At 44.8% G+C, this 17,235-nt stretch overlaps 2 protein-coding genes across 2 annotated transcripts; both read left to right on the forward strand.

The window, feature by feature from the left end:
• Positions 1–2,147: 2,147 nt before the first annotated feature.
• On the forward strand, positions 2,148–7,415 carry LOC140546335 (serine/threonine-protein kinase pim-2-like). Its single transcript, XM_072669524.1, has 9 exons — positions 2,148–2,187; positions 3,795–3,959; positions 4,101–4,195; positions 4,288–4,338; positions 4,447–4,822; positions 4,957–5,133; positions 5,262–5,374; positions 6,655–6,792; positions 7,287–7,415. Exons 1-9 carry the CDS (start codon positions 2,148–2,150, stop codon positions 7,413–7,415), a joined length of 1,284 nt encoding a protein of 427 aa, XP_072525625.1.
• A 5,784-nt stretch (positions 7,416–13,199) lies between these two features.
• Positions 13,200–16,295, forward strand: LOC140546336 (serine/threonine-protein kinase pim-1-like). Its single transcript, XM_072669525.1, has 8 exons — positions 13,200–13,260; positions 14,479–14,643; positions 14,785–14,879; positions 14,972–15,022; positions 15,131–15,506; positions 15,641–15,817; positions 15,946–16,058; positions 16,248–16,295. The coding sequence occupies exons 1-8, from the start codon at positions 13,200–13,202 to the stop codon at positions 16,293–16,295; spliced, it is 1,086 nt and encodes a 361-aa protein (XP_072525626.1).
• The last annotated feature ends 940 nt before the right edge of the window (positions 16,296–17,235 follow it).

Genomic DNA, 17,235 nt, shown 5'->3' on the forward strand with positions numbered 1-17,235 from the left:
TCAGGACGGGTTTGTGAGCATAAATGTGGGTATTTATTTATACATATTTAATATTTTTATTTAATAGCTTTTTTGTTTTACTGTGGTGATGTTTTCAGATATTTTTGAAAATTTTTATTCTATATTTGAGTCTCTTTAAGTCTCTTTTCACTATACTGTTTTCCCCAAAATGACCCTTGCTGACCATAAAGCAGGGCTGATTTACCGTATTTTACCTCAGTAATCATATTTTTAAAAGGTTTAAAGATGACTGAAGTGCTGTTGATTCAGTATGAATTCAGGGTGCAAAAGTGACACTGAATCATCATCAGATTTGATAATTGATTCAGTAAATGATTCAATTAATTGATTCAATGAATTAACGTCAAAAGTTTAGCATTGACTCAACATCTGTTTAATGACTGATTGCTATCGGAGTAGAACTTGGTGGAGGAAGTGACTGATTGGAGAGGTAAGACTTGGCGGTAGTGCTAGATGACTAGTCTGACCTCACGTCTGGTCTCACGTCTGGTCTTCACTATTTTCTTTCCTCAAAATGACCCGGGCTGCATAAAGCAGGGTTGATTTACCGTATTTTACCTCAGTAATCAGATTTTTAAAAGGTTTAAAGATGACTGAGGTGGCGTCAATCTTCTGTTGATGTTTTGTTAAAATTTCAGGGTTGATTCAGTATGAATTTAGGGAGCAAAATTGACGATGAATCAACATAAGATTGGATTATTGATTCAAAGAATGACGTTAACGGCGAAACATTAACGTTGACTTAACATCTATTCAATGACTGATGAATGCCTCATTAACACACACCTCAAACTGTAAGACTAACCCCATCAGAAACCTCATTAACACACACCTCAAACAGTAACACTAACCCCATTAGAAACCTCATTAACACACACCTCAGGAACTCAACAAATGTAAACCCATTACATCACATCTTCTCCACCTCATTAAACCCTTCTTATTTTACACCACCTTCATCATCTACTACCACACCACATCCTCCCTCACGAACAGACCCAATTCCTCAGATTCGGACTCAACCCAGAACAGTCCTCCTTACCAACTATCCTACAGCACTGGACCTCTTCACTGGTTCAGAAGCTCGCTCTTCCACACTCTTCCCTAGACTACAGCTGATCTCTGAGCTGAAACTATCCCTTTAATCAATGCTCTCGTCTGGACTACGGTGGACTGATGCTAGCGTAGCACTCTTCCTGTAAACCATGTGATCCACCAAGCCCATTTCAGTCCACTTCAGGAGGTTCGTTTTTGGACACAAACCTGGAAACATCTGCTCATCTCCAGACTTTTAATTCAGACAAGGCCTTGATTCAGCCCATCTGCTTCCAGCCATCCAGACAAGGCCTTGATTTGGGAAGCTCATACAGTATCTTCATCTAGATGAAGAAGCGTCTTTTAGAGAAGAGCACAGAAGGTGTATTAGCTTTGACCTTGTCCTGAAACAGTGTCCATATCACTACACACTAATTCAGCCGCTCAGCCATACTGTCCCCGCCTCACTGAGAGACTACAGCATGTAGGAGTCAGCAGGAGCCCCGTCCAGTATGCTAGCAATACAGCAGTGTGTTGTGTGTATTCATGTTGGTAGATGTAGAGTGGTCTTCGTAGCCGTGTTCCTCATCCGGGTCCATTACAACGCATAGCACCAGGAAGTTCCTACAGGAGGAACCTCAACGGTGGGGTGGTTAGCCTCTGAAGAACTGTAGCATTCAGATAATGGACTATATTGTAGATATTTTCAACAGCTGGACACGTCGGCCGACTGTATGATTCTCAACACAATATATTTATATATACATATACTGCCTGGCCACCACTAGATTTAACTTAGCAAATAGATAAGAGCTTCCCATTGGATAATTGTAGCCTTAAGCCACTTGCTAGTGAGGCTAACCGGCAGAAACGGCTTTAGTTGCTAAGGACAGAGATTTATGGTACAGAGGTAGATCTACTTCACTACTGTACTAAAGTACTAAAATACTGTATCTGTATCTACTGGAGTATTATATACTTTTTTACTTCACTACATATTTTAGTGTTTACATTGTTTATGTGCTGCATCGTTACTCGATACAATTATAACAAACCATTTCAAACCCATATCATCACCTCCAGAGCACTAGATGGCGCTGTCACCGGGTTTGATGAAGCCGCCTCAGCATTGTACAGAAAATGTTTAGCACCTGAGTGCCACTCAAGTCACTTTTACTCAAGTCTGGTTCTCTAGTGCTTTATACGTGTCTGGTTTAGCCTGCTACGTTATTTAGCATTAGACTATTAGCCAACGTTAGCCTGACATAAGCCAATGAATGTGGAAGACCCTTATTCATGGATGGGAGACCCGAGTTCCCTTCCTAGCTGAAGGCTACACCAATGAAACTGGGAAGTGAGCCTCCAAAATGTCATCAAACCTGCTATGGTCAGGTCTTCTTGCTAACTTCCTGTTAGTGATCATGATGGACTACAGCTGGTAGCTTCTCAACGCCCACATTACCAGCCCTGAGTGGACTGACCAACACACAGTGCAACGGGAAAGTCCAGGGAGGTCAGTGCAGATCTGAGGAGGACGACTGTAGTAGACGTGTGCTGCTGAAGAGTGTCTCTACATGCACCAGCTGCATCTCCTACAGACAGCAGCTGAGACAGTACGCCACCTACTGGTCAACAGTAAGTATTACAGAGGGAGAAGATCTTACAGAGGGAAGCGATGATGTAAAGCTCTCTCTTACAATTTAAAAAATATGATCACATTGATTGATTGATTGATGTTAATGAGCATTGTTACATCGTTCGTTTGATCTCCTGTTTTATTTTCTCAGCAAAGACAAATCATCTCATAAAAGCATCTTCCTGTTTTAACTGCAGGTGAACAGAGGACACGCGGACACTGGGCGGAACTCGCCATGGCAACCGAGCAGCTCTTTCTATTGATGACATCACAATGGTGGAGCTCCCTGTCACAGCCTTCCGAGCTCGGAACTCCTTCACTTCTTCTCAGGACACTGAGGAAGAGACAAGCTGTCCGATTTGGTCCTGACGTTTGTCTTAGCGATTGACTTAGCAGCAGTCGTAGCGGTTCACTTAGCGACAGTCTTAGTGAACGTCTTAGTGGTAGTCTTAGCGGCAGTCTTAGTGATTGTCTTAGTGACAGTTTTAGTCTCACTGACTGGCTTAGCGATTTAGTGACTACCGTAGTTATTGGCTTAGTCACAGCCTTAGCTATTAGCTTAGTCATAGTCTTAGAGACTAACTTAGTGATTGTCTTAGAGACAGTCTTAGGGATTGTCCTAGCCACTGGCTTAGTGACAGTTTTAGCTGTTGGCTTAGCATTAGACTTAGCCACTGGCCTAGCTTATAGTATTAGTGACTAGCTTAGCAATAGCGTTAGAGACAGTCTTAGCTATTGGCTTAGTCACATTCTTAGCTGTTGGCTTAGCGACAGTATTAGCAACTGGCTTAGCCACAGTGTTAGTTATTGTCTTAGCTGTAGGGAATTGCAGGTTCTTCATCCAGCAGTAGATGATGGAGCAGGAGTCTACAGCTACAGGTCATTCATACAGTTCTGCTGGAATCTGATCTTACAGATCCACACTTTGTTGCTTTGATTAGATTTTAGATTTAGGTCTCGGGATCCATGTTTACTCTCTGTGATGTGAACTGGAATAAGCTCTGTTAGGAGCTTCATTAAGAGCTAAGAGAATTGTAGGCACTACCTACTCCATTCTAGACGTCAGTCTGTACAGACTCCAACCCTTATGTCCTGTATTTAGATGTTGGGCGGCGAAAGAGGAAAAGAAAGGAGGAGGGCAGCCAGAGGTTCTCACAGAGAACAACCGAGGTTGCCAGGAGTAAAAGCCCGGTAAGGAAGAGAAGGAAAGGAGAAGTTAGCCAGCCCAAGATAATGACCAGAAGACAGCGGAGCGACATCAAGCCAGGTTAGCTCATTGGCCAGACCACTGCACACAAGGAAGTGGTCCAGTATTTAGTGCAATAGCCTGTGCTGCTATTAGATAGACTCCTGAGAGACGATGGGGAGAGAGCTGATGTTCAGCTTCAACACTGTTTGTTTTCCACAGACACTTTTGCCTCTCTCTACGTCACTGGAGAGAAACTGGGAGAAGGAGGCTTCGGCGCCGTCTTCGAGGGAACCCGGGTTTCCGACGGCCTACAGGTTCTTAAATCACCCCTCCAGAACTTCATTATCTCATCTGTTCCCTTTTCAGTCCTCATAACATTCACACCTCGTCTCCTCTCTGTCTGCAGGTGGCCGTTAAATTCGTCACCAAGCGGGACGACGATGAATACGTCCAATGCGTAAGTGCACCTGGAAGCCAGGTTTTACTGTCCGATCACACATCACGCTCCCAGACTTCACTGCACTCACCTTTCCACCAACCTTGCCCTGCACTCCTGTTCCTGCAGCCTGTTCAGCTCAAGACCGTGCCCATGGAGGTGGCTCTAATGAACAGGATGAGCCAGCCACCCACCAGCAATGTGGTGAAGCTCATCGAGTGGTTCGATGAGCCTGAGCGCTACATCCTGGTCCTGGAGCGCCCAGATCCTTGTCAGGACTTGCAGTCCTTGATCGACCAGTGGGGAGGTTCGGTCAGTGAAGAGATAGCCAGGGACATCATGCTCCAGACGGTGGAGGCAGCAAGAACGTGCCACAAGCGAGGTGTCCTGCACAGAGACATCAAACTGGAGAACTTCCTGATCAACACAGACACCTCAGAGATCAAGCTCATCGACTTCGGCTGCGGGGACTGGGTCAAGAAAGGCGGATACCGTGAATTTGCAGGTAAACTGGAGTCTAGGGACGAAATTTACACGTTACCTTAGAAACATGAGCCTGAGAGGACCCATTTGTCCCTCTCATAGCCACTTCACTGGAAAGGTAACGAGCTGGACGCTCTTCTTCTTTTATGTTCTCAGGCACCTTTCAGTACTGCCCCCCAGAGTTCTTTCTAAAGGGGAGGTACCACGCCAGTCCTGCGACAGTCTGGTCTCTAGGAGTCCTACTGTTCAGGCTGGTTAGTGGACACCTTCCCTTTACAGACGAGCAGGAAATCGTGGAGGGGCTTCTGAGCTTCAAGGACCACCTATCCAATGGTGAGATATCTGAGAGCCTACTCGAGAGACTCTGAGAAGTTCAGGACGACGTGTTCTGCACGGTCGTCTTTCTGAAATGTACTTAAGTATCTCTCTCCCATCCAATCCAATCCCGTCCCTCTGCACAGAATGCTGCAATCTGATTAGGAGGTGTCTGCAGCGCAACCCATCCCAGAGGCCCAAAGTGAAGCAGATCCTGAAGCACGACTGGTTCCAGTGCAGCGTTCCTACCGAGGATCAGGTTAGCCATGGAAAATGAGAATGACTGCTTAGAGAAGAAACAGTAGAAGCTAAAATATCTAGAGTTGTGATCGAGGAGGCGAAGGAAAGAAAAACTACTAGAAATGAAGAGGAAGATCTGAATTCTAAGGATTTCTGATCCTTAGACGTGCTTCCGTCTCCAATGCGTATCTCCTGGGTTGTGTTTCAGGTCCTGAGAACAGAGCAGCCTTCAGAGCAGAGGAGACAAACCGTCTGAAGTTGGCCCGTTTCATCAACAGGTAAAAATGGGTATAAGGAGCTCCAGCGTGGAGCTGTGGAGCTGTGCATTATGGAATGATGGTGCTCCATCCAATAAGTCTGGGATGAGTTGGGGATGAGGTGAGTTGGTGATAATCCTGAGCGGACTAACGCTCTCGTCACTGAATGCAATCAAATTCTCACAGCAGTGCTCCTCCAAATTTTAGTAGAAAGCCTTCTTCCCTGGCAGTAGAGAGAGTTACCCCAACAAAAGCAGGATCAACTCTTTTAAATACCCTTAAATTTGGAAGAAGCAGTGAATGAACAGGTGTCCCAATACTTTTGTCAATATAGTGTAGAGTCCCTAAAGTCTTTACAGGAAGCCCCAGCAGTGTGTGTAGCTGGGAATGGGTACACTTGACGTGCTTTGGCTTGCTTAAGGAAATTCCCATGTAAGGCTGGGAACTGTTTACCCTCGTCTTAATGACGACGACTCCGTCTGATAAATGATGAGAGTGAACGGCGGATTCTGGAAGGTGGGAAAGTTCACCACTGGTTTAATCTGCTGCTGTCTTAGAGGCCTGACACCAGTGTTTGTGGAAATGGGGGTCAGCAGAGCTCCGAGAGGGGGGCGGGACAGAGGGCCAGTTCACTCTTACAGTGAAGATGACCTCATTCCCTTTAAGCGCTAAGCGCTCCCCACTTCTCGTAGAGCTTAGAAGCCTTTTTTTGGACAGAAGCACCAAACAGTGTATGAACCAAAAGCCTGTGAAGCGGTTAGCCTTTAGCTCACTGCTGCGCTGAGTAGAAGCTGCTGCTGCTGCTGTGTTGATTGTGTGTGTTTCAGGATTCCTCCTTTCCTCCATCCTTGGTTGCCTGGTTCCTCCAGAACTCATCCCTAGGTCATGCCATCTGCCAACTCCCGCCCCTTCTAGCCTCGACTCTGCCCCATCACTTTTTCCTCACTCCATGCCTTCACCTTCCCCTCTGGCCACACCTCGGACCGCTGCTCGAATCTTCGCGCGTCTTCTGCCCTTAATCTGCGGACCCTCCTAGGCGTAGAGCTTGTTCCCCGAGCTCCGCCGCTCCCTCTCGCTGCAGTACCTCAGTTCCCTCGACCGTAGTCCATGCGCCCCTCCACTGTCAGTGCCTGGAGTAGAAGCCTCTGGACTGGCTCCTCCATTCTGCACGACTCCCCAGGTGCGTCGTCTTGCTGACCCGTCGCAGGATCGGCTGACCCTCCCTCGGCTTTCTCAGCTTTCCGTTATTCTGCTGTCTTCTAGCAGCCGGTCTCCACATTACGTCCGTCGTTAGTAAGAAGTACGTGTAGAAGTAAGGAAGGACTAAGAAGTACTTTTCCACAATCCGGCGCCAACCAGAGGAGGATGGGTTCCCCTACTGAGCCTGGGTTCCTCTCAAGGTTTCTTCCTGGCTTCTCAGGGAGTTTTTCCTTGCCACCGTTGCCCTCGGCTTGCTCCTTAGGGGTCTAGGCCCGGATTCTAGCCTTATTCACTAGCGACACAACAGGCTAAATTCAATGGAGTATTTAATCGGACGTCCGTCTTACTTATCTGACCTCCATACTTTCAACCCCCACCCCCCTTACAGCCCCCTCTCATATTATCAGAAGCTGATGGCATGGTCTGAACTAACAGACTTATCCTCTGACCAATCTGACCTCCTATAAATTCCAGCTCCGTCCTTCTCCCACCAAGCAGAAGCCACCTGAGAGCTCCAGCCCAGAGTTCTCAGAGTTCTCCCCCTTCCCTTACAGTCTCCTCCCATATGATCAGAAGCTGATGGCCTGGTCTGAACGCCCCTGATCAAAATAAAGATTTTTAGAGCACTGCTCAGGTGAATGTGTTTATTATCACTGATGATTCACTCCATTTCAGAAAGCATTACTGTACATCATACTGACGCTAACAGCTAACAGCTAACAACGGTTCTACCTTCAGTGTTAGAACATGTGGAGGCATCTGGAGCCGAGCAGAGTCTTCAGAGCTGAAACGATGACCAGCTGTAGCCATAAGACACGTCTCTGGACAACTTGGCTATGATTAGTCAGATTCAGTGGTGGATTTATCTGTTTTACCTTCTGTTAAATGAGACATAAAATAATATGTCATATAAACAATTAAACAGAGCCTAAATGCTAACTCCAGCCACACAAGAGAAGGGAGAATGGCTGGGCAGAGGCTAAAAGCTAATGCTAGACGCAAAATAGCAATCAGTGCTACAGTTATTAGTGCTGAAGGACTGAGATGCTAATCTACTTTTAATAGCTTTGGTAAAGCTAACGCTAGGCTGACCGGCTACTGACTGTGCTGACTGGACACAGCGAGAACTTAGAAAGCAACACCATCCAGTAAGACTTGAGAATAGTTACAGCAAATACGTTTGTTCGGATTTGGATTTGCTACAGTTCTAAGCTACGCTACGCTAGGCTAGGTTGTGCTATGGTATGCGGCCAGTCAGTCATATACACTGAGTAATAACTGACGAGCTCCTTCAGGCAATAAACAGACGCTAACGGCTAACTGCTGCCTCTGAGGTAAAAAAACACTTCATGAGGTAAAACTGATCCATTTCTGAGTGAATATTGGCAATATGTATCAGTTCTAACTGAATATTGATTATTTTAAAGCTTTAACTAAATCACTTTCACATTACTGTGGTAAAACGTCTGGTTATGACTGAGGACTTTAGCTAGCTAACAAGCTAACTAGCTGTAATGGAACGTTAATGGCATTACTTTTATGCTAATGACCTTTAGGTATTAGATAGTGTGGTTTTAATTAGCATGAGGGAATTGTAGCTACGTAGCTAAGTAACATTATGTTGTAATGAAATCCGACTTTAATGGTTTAAAAGAAGTTTTCAAATCTGAATCTTTTCACATGGCCAAGCTTTTTCACAACAGCCGTCCCCATTATCAGCCACTTCCCCGAAGTCAGCATTTCCGCCCTAGATGCACAAGATTACCACGTTGTTGTCATCTATGTCAAATATATCAAATATAACATGGATATTTGACGTAGTTTAGCATGTGATTGTGATTTTTGTCATATTACATTCCCATTAGTTAGCTAACTAGCTACGTCTTTTTTCAGTCATTAGCACGGGGAGCTAGCTAACCATAAACGCTCATTCACACCATAAAAGTTTTTCAGGACGGGTTTGTGAGCATAAATGTGGGTATTTATTTATACATATTTCATATTTTTATTTAATAGCTTTTTTGTTTTACTGTGGTGATGTTTTCAGATATTTTTAAAAATTTAATTCTATATTGGACAAGTTTCTTTAAGTCTCTTTTCACTATACTGTTTTCCCCAAAATGACCCTTGCTGACCATAAAGCAGGGCTGATTTACCGTATTTTACCTCAGTAATCAGATTTTTAAAAGGTTTAAAGATGACTGAAGTGCTGTTGATTCAGTATGAATTCAGGGTGCAAAAGTGACACTGAATTATCATCAGATTAGATAATTGATTCAGTGAATGATTCAATTAATTGATTCAATGAATTAACGTCGACAGTTTAGCATTGACTCAACATCTGTTTAATGACTGATTGCTATCGGAGTAGAACTTGGTGGAGGAAGTGACTGATTGGAGAGGTAAGACTTGGCGTTAGTGCTAGATGACTAGTCTGACCTCACGTCTGGTCTCACGTCTGATCTTCACTATTTCCTTTCCTCAAAATGACCTGTGCTGCATAAAGCAGGGTTGATTTACTATAATTTACCAGTAATCATATTTTTAAAAGGTTTAAAGATGTCTGAGGTGGCGTCGATCTTCTGTTGATGTTTTGTTAAAATTTCAGGGTTGATTCAGTATGAATTTAGGGAGCAAAATTGACGCTGAATCAACATAAGATTGGATTATGGATTCAATGAATGACGTTAACGGCGACAGTTTAACGTTGACTTAACATCTATTCAATGACTGATGAATGCCTCATTAACACACACCTCAAACAGTAATACTAACCCCATCAGAAACCTCATTAACACACACCTCAAACAGTAACACTAACCCCATTAGAAACCGCAAACAGTAACACTAAGCCCATCAGAAACTTCATTAACACACACCTCAAACAGTAACACTAACCCCATTAGAAACCTTATTAACACACCTCAAACAGTAACACTAACATCAGAAGAAACCTCATTAACACACACATCAAACAGTAAGACTAACCCCATTAGAAACTGCATTAACATAAACCTCAAACTGTAACACTAACCCCATTATAAACCTCATTACGACACACCTCAAACAGTAACACTAACCCCATTAGAAACCTCATTAACACACACCCCAAACAGTAACACTTACCCCATTAGAAACCTTATTAACACACCTCAAACAGTAACACTAACACCAGAAGAAACCTCATTAACACACACCTCAAACAGTAAGACTAACCTCATTATAAACCGCAAAGAGTAACACTAAGCCCATTAGAAACCTCATTAACACACACCTCAAACAGTAACACTAACACCAGTAGAAACCTCATTAACACACACCTCAAACAGTAAAACTAACCCCATTAGATACCTCATTAACACACACCTCAAACAGTAACACTAACCCAATCAGAAACCTCATTAACACACACCTCAAACAGTAACACTAACCCCATCAGAAACCTCATTAACACATGCCTCAAACAATAATACTAACCCCATTATAAATCTCATTACGACACACCTCAAACAGTAACACTAACCCCAGTCGAAATCTGATTAACACACACCTCAAACAGTAAGACTAACCTCATTAGAAACCTTATTAACACACCTCAAACAGTAACACTAACACCAGAAGAAACCTCATTAACACACACCTCAAACAGTAAGACTAACCTCATTAGAAACCGCAAAGAGTAACACTAAGCCCATCAGAAACCTCATTAACACACACCTCAAACAATAACACTAACCCCATCAGAAACCTCATTAACACACACCACAAACAGTAACACTAACCCCATTATAAACCTCATTAACACACACCTCAAACAGTAACACTAACCCCATTAGAAACTTCATTAACACACACCGCAAACAGTAACAATAACCCCATTAGAAACTTCATTAACACACACCTCAAACATTAACACTCACCCCATTAGAAACCTCATTAACACACATCTTAAACAGTAACACTAATCCCATTAGAAACTTCATTAACACACACCTCAAACATTAACACTCACCCCATTAGAAACCTCATTAACACACACCTCAAACAGTAAAACTAACCCCATTAAAAACTGCATTAACATACACATCAAACAGGAATACTAACCCCATTAGAAACCTCATTAACACACACCACAAACAGTAACACTAACCCCAGTAGAAACCTCATCAACACACACCTCAAACAGTAACACTAACCCCATCAGAAACCTCATTAACACACACCTCAAACAGTAAGAATATCCCCATGAGAAACTTCATTAACACACACCTCAAACAGTAACACTAACCCCATTAGAAACCTTATTAACACACCTTAAACAGTAACACTAACCCCATTAGATACCTCATTAACACACACATCAAACATTAACACTCACCCCATGAGAAACTTCATTAACACACACCTCAAACATTAACACTCACCCCATTAGAAACCTCATTAACACACACCTCAAACTGTAACACTAACCCCAGTAGAAACCTCATCAACACACACCTCAAACAGTAAGAATATCCCCATGAGAAACTTCATTAACACACACCTCAAACAGTAACACTAACCCCATTAGAAACCTCATTAACACACACCTCAAACAGTAACACTAACCCCATTAGAAACCTCATTAACACACACCTCAAACAGTAACACTAACCCCATTAGAAACCTCATTAACACACACCTCAGGAACTCAACAAATGTAAACCCATTACATCACATCTTCACCACCTCATTAAACCCTTCTTATTTTACACCACCTTCATCATCTACTACCACACCACATCCTCCCTCACGAACAGGCCCAATTCCTCAGATTCAGACTCAACCCAGAACAGTCCTCCTTACCAACTATCCTACATCACTGGACCTCTTCACTGGTTCAGAAGCTCGCTCTTCCACACTCTTCCCTAGACTACAGCTGATCTCTGAGCTGAAACTATCCCTTTAATCAATGCTCTCGTCTGGACTACGGTGGACTGATGCTAGCGTAGCACTCTTCCTGTAAACCATGTGATCCACCAAGCCCATTTCAGTCCACTTCAGGAGGTGGAAACATCTGCTCATCTCCAGACTTTTAATTCAGACAAGGCCTTGATTCAGCCCATCTGCTTTCAGCCATCCAGACAAGGCCTTGATTTGGGAAGCTCATACAGTATCTTCATCTAGATGAAGAAGCGTCTTTCAGAGAAGAGCACAGAAGGTGTATTAGCTTTGACCTTGTCCTGAAACAGTGTCCATATCACTACACACTAATTCAGCCGCTCAGCCATACTGTCCCCGCCTCACTGAGAGACTACAGCATGTAGGAGTCAGCAGGAGCCCCGTCCAGTATGCTAGCAATACAGCAGTGTGTTGTGTGTATTCATGTTGGTAGATGTAGAGTGGTCTTCGTAGCCGTGTTCCTCAGCCGGGTCCATTACAACGCATAGCACCAGGAAGCTCCTACAGGAGGAACCTCAACGGTGGGGTGGTTAGCCTCTGAAGAACTGTAGCATTCAGATAATGGACTATATTGTAGATATTTTCAACAGCTGGACACGTCGGCCGACTGTACGATTCTCAACACAATATACTTATATATACATATACTGCCTGTCCACCACTAGATTTAACTAAGCAAATAGATAAGAGCTTCCCATTGGATAATTGTAGCCTTAAGCCACTTGCTAGTGAGGCTAACCGGCAGAAACGGCTTTAGTTGCTAAGGACAGAGATTTATGGTACAGAGGTAGATCTACTTCACTACTGTACTAAAGTACTAAAATACTGTATCTGTATCTACTGGAGTATTATATACTTTTTTACTACATATTTTAGTGTTTACATTGTTTATGTGCTGCATCGTTATTCGTTACAATTATAACAAACCATTTCAAACCCACATCATCACCTCCAGAGCACTAGATGGCGCTGTCACCGGGTTTGATGAAGCCGCCTCAGCATTGTACAGAAAATGTTGAGTACCTGAGTGCCACTCAAGTCACTTTTACTCAAGTCTGGGTCTCTAGTGCTTTATACGTGTCTGGTTTAGCCTGCTACATTATTTAGCATTAGACTGTTAGCCAACGTTAGCCTGACATAAGCCAATGAATGTGGAAGACCCTTATTCATGGATGGGAGACCCGAGTTCCCTTCCTAGCTGAAGGCTACACCAATGAAACTGGGAAGTGAGCCTCCAAAATGTCTTCAAACCTGCTATGGTCAGGTCTTCTTGCTAACTTCCTGTTAGTGATCATGATGGACTACAGCTGGTAGCTTCTCAACGCCCACATTACCAGCCCTGAGTGGACTGACCAACACACAGTACAACGGGAAAGTCCAGGGAGGTCAGTGCAGATCTGAGGAGGACGACTGTAGTAGACGTGTGCTGCAGAAGAGTGTCTCTACATGCACCAGCTGCATCTCCTACAGACAGCAGCTGAGACAGTACGCCACCTACTGGTCAACAGTAAGTATTACAGAGGGAGAAGATCTTACAGAGTGAAGCGATGATGTAAAGCTCTCTCTTACAATTTAAAAATAGGATCAAATTGATTGATTGATTGATGTTAATGAGCATTGTTACATCGTTCGTTTGATCTCCTGTTTTATTTTCTCAGCAAAGACAAACCATCTCATAAAAGCATCTTCCTGTTTTAACTGCAGGTGAACAGAGGACACGCGGACACTGGACGGAACTCGCCATGGCAACCGAGCAGCTCTTTCTATTGATGACATCACAATGGTGGAGCTCCCTGTCACAGTCTTCCGAGCTCGGAACTCCTTCACTTCTTCTCAGGACACTGAGGAAGAGACAAGCTGTCCGACTTGGTCCTGACGTTTGTCTTAGCGATTGACTTAGCAGCAGTCGTAGCGGTTCACTTAGCGATAGTCTTAGTGAACGTCTTAGTGGTAGTCTTAGCGACAGTCTTAGTGATTGTCTTAGTGACAGTTTTAGTCTCACTGACTGGCTTAGCGATTTAGTGACTACCGTAGTTATTGGCTTGGTCACAGCCTTAGCTATTAGCTTAGTCATAGTCTTAGAGACTAAACTGGTGATTGTCCTAGCGACAGTCTCACTGATTGGCTTAGCGACTTAGCGACTGTCGTAGTTTTTGGCTTAGTCACAGTCTTAGCTACTACCTTAATCATAGTCTTAGAGACTAACTCAGTGATTGTCTTAGAGACAGTCTTAGGGATTGTCCTAGCCACTGGCTTAGTGACAGTTTTAGCTGTTGGCTTAGCATTAGACTTAGCCACTGGTTTAGCTTATAGTATTAGTGACTAGCTTAGCAATAGCGTTAGAGACAGTCTTAGCTATTGGCTTAGTCACATTCTTAGCTGTTGGCTTAGCGACAGTATTAGCAACTGGCTTAGCCACAGTGTTAGTTATTGTCTTAGCTGTAGGGAATTGCAGGTTCTTCATCCAGCAGTAGATGATGGAGCAGGAGTCTACAGCTACAGGTCATTCATACAGTTCTGCTGGAATCTGATCTTACAGATCCACACTTTGTTGCTTTGATTAGATTTTAGATTTAGGTCTCGGGATCCATGTTTACTCTCTGTGATGTGAACTGGAATAAGCTCTGTTAGGAGCTTCATTAAGAGCTAAGAGAATTGTAGGCACTACCTACTCCATTCTAGACGTCAGTCTGTACAGACTCCAACCCTTATGTCCTGTATTTAGATGTTGGGCGGCGAAAGAGGAAAAGAAAGGAGGAGGGCAGCCAGAGGTTCTCACAGAGAACAACCGAGGTTGCCAGAAGTAAAAGCCCGGTAAGGAAGAGAAGGAAGGGAGAAGTTAGCCAGCCCAAGATAATGACCAGAAGACAGCGGAGCGACATCAAGCCAGGTTAGCTCATTGGCCAGACCACTGCACACAAGGAAGTGGTCCAGTATTTAGTGCAATAGCCTGTGCTGCTAATAGATAGACTCCTGAGAGATGATGGGGAGAGAGCTGATGTTCAGCTTCAACACTGTTTGTTTTCCACAGACACTTTTGCCTCTCTCTACGTCACTGGAGAGAAACTGGGAGAAGGAGGCTTCGGCGCCGTCTTCGAGGGAACCCGGGTTTCCGACGGCCTACAGGTTCTTAAATCACCCCTCCAGAACTTCATTATCTCATCTGTTCCCTTTTCAGTCCTCATAACATTCACACCTCGTCTCCTCTCTGTCTGCAGGTGGCCGTTAAATTCGTCACCAAGCGGGACGACGATGAATACGTCCAATGCGTAAGTGCACCTGGAAGCCAGGTTTTACTGTCCGATCACACATCACGCTCCCAGACTTCACTGCACTCACCTTTCCACCAACCTTGCCCTGCGTTTCTGTTCTTCCAGCCTGTTCAGCTCAGGACCGTGCCCATGGAGGTGGCTCTAATGAACAGGATGAGCCAGCCACCCACCAGCAATGTGGTGAAGCTCATCGAGTGGTTCGACGAGCCTGAGCGCTACATCCTGGTCCTGGAGCGCCCAGATCCTTGCCAGGACTTGCAGTCCTTGATCGACCAGTGGGGAGGTTCGGTAAGTGAAGAGATAGCCAGGGACATCATGCTCCAGACGGTGGAGGCAGCAAGAACGTGCCAGAAGCGAGGTGTCCTGCACAGAGACATCAAACTGGAGAACTTCCTGATCAACACAGACACCTCAGAGATCAAGCTGATCGACTTCGGCTGCGGGGACTGGGTCAAGAAAGGCGGATACCGTGAATTTGCAGGTAAACTGGAGTCTAGGGACGAAATTTACACGTTACCTTAGAAACATGAGTCTGAGAGGACCCATGTGTCCCTCTCATGGCCACTTCACTGGAAAGGTAACGAGCTGGACGCTCTTCTTCTTTTATGTTCTCAGGCACCTTTCAGTACTGCCCCCCAGAGTTCTTTCTAAAGGGGAGGTACCACGCCAGTCCTGCGACAGTCTGGTCTCTAGGAGTCCTACTGTTCAGGCTGGTTAGTGGACACCTTCCCTTTACAGACGAGCAGGAAATCGTGGAGGGGCTTCTGAGCTTCAAGGACCACCTATCCAATGGTGAGATATCTGAGAGCCTCCTCGAGAGACTCTTAGAAGTTCAGGACGACGTGTTCTGCACGGTCGTCTTTCTGAAATGTACTTAAGTATCTCTCTCACATCCAATCCAATCCCGTCCCTCTGCACAGAATGCTGCAATCTGATTAGGAGGTGTCTGCAGCGCAACCCATCCCAGAGGCCCAAAGTGAAGCAGATCCTGAAGCACGACTGGTTCCAGTGCAGCGTTCCTACCGAGGATCAGGTTAGCCATGGAAAATGAGAATGACTGCTTAGAGAAAAAACAGTAGAAGCTAAAATATCTAGAGTTGTGATCGAGGAGGCGAAGGAAAGAAAAACTACTAGAAATGAAGAGGAAGATCTGAATTTTAAGGATTTCTGATCCTTAGACGTGCTTCCGTCTCCAATGCGTATCTCCTGGGTTGTGTTTCAGGTCCTGAGAACAGAGCAGCCTTCAGAGCAGAGGAGACAAACCGTCTGAAGTTGGCCCGTTTCATCAACAGGTAAAAATGGGTATAAGGAGCTCCAGCGTTGAGCTGTGGAGCTGTGGAGCTGTGCTTTATGGAATGATGGTGCTCCATCCAATAAGTCTGGGATGAGTTGGGGATGAGGTGAGTTGGTGATAATCCTGAGCTGACTAACGCTCTCGTCACTGAATGCAATCAAATTCTCACAGCAGTGCTCCTCCAAATTTTAGTAGAAAGGTGTCTTCCCTGGCAGTAGAGAGAGTTACCCCAACAAAAGCAGGATCAACTCTTTTAAATGCCGTTAATTTTGGAAGAAGCAGTGAATGAACAGGCGTCCCAATACTTTTGTCAATATAGTGTAGAGTCCCTAAAGTCTTTACAGGAAGCCCCAGCAGTGTGTGTAGCTGGGAATGGGTACACTTGACGTGCTTTGTCTTGCTTAAGGAAATTCCCATGTAAGGCTGGGAACTGTTTACCCTCGTCTTAATGACGACGACTCCGTCTGATAAATGATGAGAGTGAACGGCGGATTCTGGAAGGTGGGAAAGTTCACCACTGGTTTAATCTGCTGCTGTCTTAGAGGCCTGACACCAGTGTTTGTGGAAATGGGGGTCAGCAGAGCTCCGAGAGGGGGGCGGGACAGAGGGCCAGTTCACTCTTACAGTGAAGATGACCTCATTCCCTTTAAGCGCTAAGCGCTCCCCACTTCTCGTAGAGCTTAGAAGCCTTTTTTTGGACAGAAGCACCAAACAGTGTATGAACCAAAAGCCTGTGAAGCGGTTAGCCTTTAGCTCACTGCTGCGCTGAGTAGAAGCTGCTGCTGCTGCTGTGTTGATTGTGTGTGTTTCAGGATTCCTCCTTTCCTCCATCCTTGGTTGCCTGGTTCCTCCAGAACTCATCCCTAGGTCATGCCATCTGCCAACTCCCGCCCCTTCTAGCCTTGACTCTGCCCCA

Source organism: Salminus brasiliensis, chromosome 24 (genome assembly GCF_030463535.1).
Source record: "Salminus brasiliensis chromosome 24, fSalBra1.hap2, whole genome shotgun sequence".
Taxonomy (NCBI): Eukaryota; Metazoa; Chordata; class Actinopteri; order Characiformes; family Bryconidae; genus Salminus; species Salminus brasiliensis.

Coding starts and splice junctions, on each gene's coding strand:
- LOC140546336 (XM_072669525.1), top strand. CDS start 13,200: ATGCACCAGCTGCATCTCCTACAGACAGCAGCTGAGACAGTACGCCAC. Junction 14,644..14,784: donor GCGGAGCGACATCAAGCCAG/GTTAGCTCATTG, acceptor TGTTTTCCACAG/ACACTTTTGCCTCTCTCTAC. Junction 15,507..15,640: donor CGGATACCGTGAATTTGCAG/GTAAACTGGAGT, acceptor TTATGTTCTCAG/GCACCTTTCAGTACTGCCCC.
- LOC140546335 (XM_072669524.1), top strand. CDS start 2,148: ATGGCGCTGTCACCGGGTTTGATGAAGCCGCCTCAGCATT. Junction 4,196..4,287: donor GGGTTTCCGACGGCCTACAG/GTTCTTAAATCA, acceptor CTCTGTCTGCAG/GTGGCCGTTAAATTCGTCAC. Junction 5,375..6,654: donor GCGTTCCTACCGAGGATCAG/GTTAGCCATGGA, acceptor TCCTAGGCGTAG/AGCTTGTTCCCCGAGCTCCG.